The sequence below is a fragment of the Entelurus aequoreus genome, linkage group LG10 (assembly GCF_033978785.1).
Source record: "Entelurus aequoreus isolate RoL-2023_Sb linkage group LG10, RoL_Eaeq_v1.1, whole genome shotgun sequence".
NCBI lineage: Eukaryota > Metazoa > Chordata > Actinopteri > Syngnathiformes > Syngnathidae > Entelurus > Entelurus aequoreus.
In genome coordinates, this window is record NC_084740.1 from 35145721 (window position 1) to 35152923 (window position 7203).

A 7203-nucleotide genomic window follows, 5' to 3' on the forward strand; every position below is an offset into this window, starting at 1 on the left:
CCACAAATCTTTCATCCTCGCTCAAATTAATGGGGAAATTGTCGCTTTCTCGGTCCGAATCTCTCTCACTTCATGCGGCCATCATTGTAAACAATAGGGAACTTTGCGTATATGTTCAACTGACTACGTCACGCTACTTCCGGTAGGGGCAAGCCTTTTTTTATCAGATACCAAAAGTTGCGATCTTTATCGTCGTTGTTCTATACTAAATCCTTTCAGCAAAAATATGGCAATATCGCGAAATGATCAAGTATGACACATAGAATAGATCTGCTATCCCCGTTTAAATAAAAAAAAATCATTTCAGTAGGCCTTTAATCTGTTTAGTTTTTTTAAATGTATTTCATACAACGTCCAAATTATATATTTTCTAAAAAAGAATTCACTTTATAAAAAATCATATTTTGCTAAGAGTTTAAGTTGCAATGTATGTAATGGGATTTCAAACTATTTTGAGGGCTACTTGCTTACATTAAAAATATGACACGGATGCTTTGTCTAGTTCAATGCTTCTCAAATATTTTCTGTTATGTCCCCCCAGGAAGAAAAAAAGATAAATATTAAAAAAAATATTATAAATAGTATAATTTGTCTATAAAAGTGTTATAGCTATACCTCTGCATAACCTTGTAAGCTTATTAACATAAAAGGAAACCACACTCTTTCCTCGTCTCCCACCGTGGTTACAGTGAAGCCCCCACTACTTGAGAAGGCCTGGTCTAGTTACATCCACCTTGACATTACTGTACAGAACTACTATATGCACAGCTATAAATGTATAACAAACAGTTGAAAGAAAAAGAAGCATTTAACAGCCATTGCCCTTGGCCCTCATATGACCAAACAGCATCACAAAAGCAAGAAAGGAGCAGTTCATGGTGTCCTTGCATCACATTGATTAAATATTGATCTAATGGAGTCAGAGGGACATGCAATAAACATGTGGCCCCTCCTTGCACCTGAGCAAGGCTATGGTCAAAATGGAGATTGTATTAAACAGAGAGCGCACAAAAAAAATCGATTCACATCCGAACCGAGGTTCTAATTGATCCTGATTCAAAATCGATTCATGATTTTCATAAATGGATTTTAAAAATTAAATATATATATATATATACATAATTGCTTCGTTTATCATTATTATTCTCCCATTCTAATCGCATTTCAGAGGCACTTAACATGCACAAAAATTCACCAATTTTTGCAAGCGCACGCAGTCGTGCAAAAATATGTATATTTTTGCGGTCCCAAACATTAAATGCCAAAATTGACTGTAGTGCCTCCTTGTAAATTTGAAAAAATTAGCCCATGCCACCAGTTACATGTATCGTCACGAAAATCTGGAGGGAACTCACGCATTCACGGGGAGAACCTGCAAACTCCACACAGAAAGATCCCCAGCCCAGGATGGAACCCAGGACCTTCGTATTGTGATACAATGATATGCAAATCATTCTCAACCTATATTCAATTGAATACACTGCAAAGACAAGATGCCTAATGTTCGAACTGGGTCTTTGGAGGTGGGACGAAGCCGGAGTACCCGGAGGGAACCCACGCAGTCACGGGGAGAACATGCAAACTCCACACAGAAAGATCCCGAGCCCAGGATTGAACCCAGTACCTTCGTATTGTGAGGCACATGCACTAACCCCTGTCCCACCGTGCTACCCCCATCCGCCCTCATGTCTTTCATAATGATTGTGAACTATAGGCAAAATTCTAAAAAAAAGTTTAGCGCCCCTTTAAGGTCGGGAACTGATCATGACTAGACATCCATGTCAATACCAACATAACCGCCTCCAGGTGGAAAAAAGTCCCAACTTCCTTCCACATGCTCCAATCTTCCTGAATTTTTTTTGGAGTCATGGCATTGGGAACGACGTGATCGCATGTGCCATGGGTTCGCGCTAGTGGGTGGGAACCCCGAGTTGATTCAACGCGGCTTGCAGCTTTAATTGTGTGAATGCTCCAAATAATTCACACATATGGTTTTCTACACAAAAAAACATCTATTTATTAAACTTCTTCTTCTCCAGATTTTGGCGCACTCTACCTTCCACATTTTTCACCCGATTCAAACCGTTCCAACTTCAAACTGTTCAACCTATTCGGGAATCACAGGCTTTCCCTTGACAAATTCCAAAAATTCCCAGATTTCCCAGAATTCCAGGTTTTCCGGGACATTTTTCCCATTCAAAATGAATTGGCCATTTTTCTAACTTCCACCATTTCCAGATTTTTCAACCGATTCAAACCATTCCACCTTCAACACATTCCACCATTCTGTAAAATTCAAACTATCATTTTTTCAAGTTAAAAAAAATTCCAAGATTTTCCAGAATTCCTGCTTTTCCAAAGCCCTATTTCCACCCTTTTTTCTGCCGACGACTCCTTCCACATTTTCCAACCCATTTCAACTGTTCCACCGTCAAAACATTCCTCTTAATCAGGACAAAAAACAAAGGGTTTTATTTACCAGGAAAAATTCCCGGTTTTCCCGAAATTCCAGGAATTCCGTAATACAATTTCTCCATTCAACGTGTTACTATCTCAACATTTCTCGACCGATTTGGAAAAATTTAACACCAACCATTTCAACGAATTCTGACCATTGATGGGTTTTTTTTACCATTTTCCAAAAAATTCCAGCTTTTCCCGAAATTCCCAAATATTTTGGAAATTCCCATTGAAATTAATGGGACATTCTTCAAACTTCTACAATTACCACATTCTTCAACCCATTCAAACCATTCCACCTTTAACACATTCCACCAATCTGGAAATTCAAACTACCCTTTTTCCAAGTTAAAAAAAAATTCCCAATTTCTTCCCCGATTTAAACAATTCTAACACCAACCAATTCAGCTCATTCATGCCCCTAATCATTTTCACAAAAATCCCGCTTTTCCCCAAATTCCCATATTTCCAGGAAGTTCCCATTGAAATGAATGGGACATTTTTCCAAGTTGCACAACTCCCACATTTTTCAACCTATTCAAACCATTCCAATATTAACACATTCCTCTTATCCAGGACATACAAACTAACAATTTCCCTAGTTCCAAACCAATTTCCGGTTTTCCTGGAAATTCAAAACTCTTCAACATTCAAACCATTCCAACATTCAAACTATTCTTACATTCATAGTACATTCTGTCAGCATTTCAGTTCAACTTCAGCATTGGAGCATTTATCTAGTTATAATTATTATCCCAAATCATACATTGCGAGAATCGGTTTGAATCAAAATTGACTATGAATCGAATCGTCACCCCAGGAATCGGATCGAATTGTCAGATGCCCACAGATTCACACCAGTTGAAAGCGCCTTCATGCTCGACAATGGCAGTAATGGGCATGGATGTTTAGACCAGTGTTTTTCAACCACTGTGCCCCACACTAGTCTACCGTGAGATATTGTCTGGTGTGCCGTGGGACATTATGTAATTTCACCTATCCCTCCCATACATTTTCTACCGCTGATCCCTTTCGGGGTCGCTGGAGCCTATCTAATTGGGTTAAAAAATAATTTTTGCAAACCAGTAATTATGATCTGCAAATGTGCCGTTGTTGAGTGTCTGTACTGTCTAGTACTCGGCGTATCAGTAGGTGGCAGCAGGTAGCTAATTGCTTTGTAGATGTCTGGAACATGGTTTGTCGTGACCACAATATGCGGGAGGCAGCGTGCAGGTAAAAAGGTATCTAACACTTAAACCATAAATAGACAAAAGGCATTGAAGCTTAGAGATGGCTAAGCTAAACGAAGCTAAAACTGAACTGGCTGCAAAGTAAACAAAAACAGAATGCTGGACGACAGCAAAGACTTACACCCTGTGGAGCAGCAGACGGCGTCCACAAAGTACATCCGTACATGACAATCAACAACAAAATAGAACTAAAACACTACACACAGGAAAACACCAAAAACCTCAAAATAAGTCAGGGCGTGATGTGACAGGTCGTGACAGTGCACCTACTTTGAGACAAGCGCTATAGTGATGCATGCTTGGTTATGGTTGGAATTCATATCCAACAATTGAGAGAAGGACTTTTTACTGTCAATATGGGCTGCTGAGTTTCATTTTTTAATGTTTTCTGCTGGTGGCGTGCCTCAAGATTTTTTCAATTAAAAAAATGTGCCTGGAAAGAGATACACCAAGCTCTACAGGATATTTTCAAACGTGAAATACCCCTTGAAAGTAAAACTCTGTTTTTTGGACATGTACCTCAGGACTGGCTGAAGAAAGATAAACACTTAATGAATATCCTACTGCTGGCCTGTAAAAAGACCATTACCAGGAAATGGATATCCCAGGAGAGCCCAACTTTGAAGCAATGGATTGGGACGGCGTGGCGAAGTTGGGAGAGTGGCCGTGCCAGCAATCTGAGGGTTACTGGTTCAATCCCCACCTTCTACCGTCCTAGTCACGTTCGTTGTGTCTTTGAGCAAGACACTTCACCCTTGCTCCTGATGGGCCTGGTTATGGCAGCTCCCGCTGTGAATGTGTGAATGTGTGTGTGAATGGGTGAATGTGGAAATAGTGTCAAAGCGCTTTGAGTTCGCTATACAAGTACAACCCATTTACCATTTACCATGGATGGAAACAACAATGGACATATATAAAATGGAAAAGATAACTAACTGCATTTATTAATTATAAATTGGAGAAATTTACTTCATACTGGGAAAATTGGGTCAACTATGTCACACCCCATAAGCCTGACTTTAATTTTTTTGAATTAGTGATTGTACTGCTTAAAAAAAAAAAAGGATTACTCCCTATATGTCAGTGGTTCTTAACCTGGGTTCGATCGAACCCTAGGGGTTCGGTGAATCGGCCTCAGGGGTTCGGCGGAGCCTCCACCGCGGAGGTCAAGACACACCCGACTCATCTTGTAAATAAAAACTTCTCCCTATCGGCGTATTAAGGATACCACCAAACAATGTTCCCTCTAAATTTCCATCTGATTTGCAGGTGTGTAATTTGTTGTGAGTTCATGCACTGTGTTGGTTTTGTTCTTTGAACAAGGTGATGTTCATGAACGGTTCATTTTGTGCACCAGTAAAAAAAAACATAACTTTGTCTTAAATTTGAAAAAAATAATAATTTTATTTTTCACTAAAGAAGGATATGCGCATATGAAACTGGTGGGGTTTGGTACCTCCAACAAGGTTAAGAACCACTGCTATATGTGTATAGGTATGTATGTATATATATATATATATATATATATATATATATATATATATATATATATATATATATATATATATATATATATATGTGTGTGTGTATATATATATATATATGTATCTGTTTATATTTTTTAATTTATTTCTGATTATTATTATTATTAATGTATTATTTATTTTTTGTTTATTTAATTGATGTATTTGTAGATATTACTTTGTTTCTTTTTTGGGGGGTGTGGGTGGTATGGTTGGGATATAAACAAAAAATATTTTGACATTTAGGGCAGACAACAAATATATGATGTATGTGAATATGATGTAATGGATAGGAATGTCTGATGCTGGATGTCAATAAAAATAAAATGGGGGGAAAAAAAAGAAAAAAATGTGCCTGCCTCAGAAAAGGTTGAAAAACACTGGTTCAGACATGTACTTACATGATCAGGGTTCCTCTCGTTTCCTGGCAGAGCTTTGCGTAAAGACATGCTGCTCCCTGAGTGGACTTCCGGTGGGGAGAAAGGAAATGAGCAGAGTGTATGTGCGTGTTGTCAATAATAACACTCCTCGTTGGACCAAAAGGACGCTCATACAATGTCCATGGTGACGGCAGCAGGGATCAGGACACCGACAAAGAGTCAAACGAGTCCAATAATGAGCTACATTCAGCTCCCGAGGCTCCACAACTCAGCATCATCCAGAAAAAGAGAAAATAACTCCCCAGACTGACCCCCTCTAATGGGGGTTCTCTCTCTGGTTCCGCCGTTTCGATGGCACCATTCCGGTGGACAGACGACTGCTAAGGAGATGATCCCGCAGGTTAAGAAGCAAATGTCCTCTGCTGAGAAGGCCAACTAACACTGAGGACAATTAAAAAGGCAGAAAAGCGGCCACCGCTTGCTAGCGCGCTAGCTAGCAAGTAAGCTAGCCGCTTTGTCTACACTAAAAGCGCAGAGTCAGAAGAGGAAGTGTGGCCAAAAAAAAGCCGACAAACGGACGCCACCTTCGAGGACATGTTGGCGTCCTTGGTCGGAAGAACGCTTCTCGGGGTCTTTAGCGCCTATCCTTCGTTTAAAGAGACGGATGCGGCGAATGAAAAGTGTCCGCTGTCTTGACGATAATTGGCGCCAGAAGGAAAATAGATCTTCTTTGGTGGGAAACGGGTGTTTCCTGTTCCGCGGGTGAATCACTCGGTACCGGCCCGTTAGCGAGAGACCGCGGTGACACCAGGAGGAGGTAGACGGACAGCGAAGACAGTCTTGAGGGCTTTGATGTGTTCGCTTCTCTCCCGCTACGCCTACAATGGCCGTGGGGCGTTCAATGAACCTTAGTCATCTGCGCTTCTCGCTCATACGATTCAGCGGCGATACATTTAGGGACCCTCGTAACCTACGCTATTCACATTCCACCTCCAATGGTTGGGATGCGTTCAAGTATCCGAGTAGTCTTCACCAGCAACGAAGACGATGCGTTCATGGTCAGGCCGTAGCCCGATGTTCAAGTTCACCAAAAAAAAGCTTATATGGTAATTTAAAGGCACAAACAACGTACTCCTATTACAGTACAGTGCAATACATTTTCATAACATGGTCTCTACTGCCTAGTTTCTCTTGCTATATTCTTATTTTTACAGTTATATTTTTATTCTTATTGTTGCTTTTTATTTTTATTCTTATTGTAATATTTTCTATTTCATTTCCATTTATACCCCCGTTATTTAATTTTTAAATTCGATCTCAATTCGGTACACTGCTGCTGGAATTTTAATTTTCCTGAGGGAACTCACCTGAAGGAATCAATAAAGTACTACTATATATCTATCTATTACTTTATACAATTGTAAAACTACAGTAGGAAGATAAATAACTGCATTCATATATCTATCTATCTATATATATCCCGATGTTCAAGTTCACAAAAAAAAACTTATTTGGTAATTTAAACTTTAAAGGCACAAACAACGTACTATTACTTTATACAATTGTAAAACTACAGTAGGAAAATAAATA

At 39.5% G+C, this 7203-nt stretch overlaps 1 protein-coding gene across 8 annotated transcripts in view; it reads right to left on the bottom strand.

Annotated features, from left to right (window-relative positions):
• Positions 1-6513, bottom strand: part of mark4b (MAP/microtubule affinity-regulating kinase 4b) — a 77146-nt gene extending 70633 nt beyond the window's left edge. For 3 of the 8 annotated variants that reach the window (XM_062060614.1, XM_062060613.1, XM_062060615.1), the window contains exon 1: positions 5635-6513. In XM_062060614.1, the coding sequence (XP_061916598.1) occupies positions 5635-5682 (48 nt within the window). In that variant the 5' untranslated portion in view covers positions 5683-6513. The remainder of the gene's footprint in view (positions 1-5634) is intronic. The other 5 variants (XM_062060616.1, XM_062060617.1, XM_062060619.1 and 2 more) reach the window with 2 other exon arrangements.
• Positions 6514-7203: the final 690 nt, after the last annotated feature.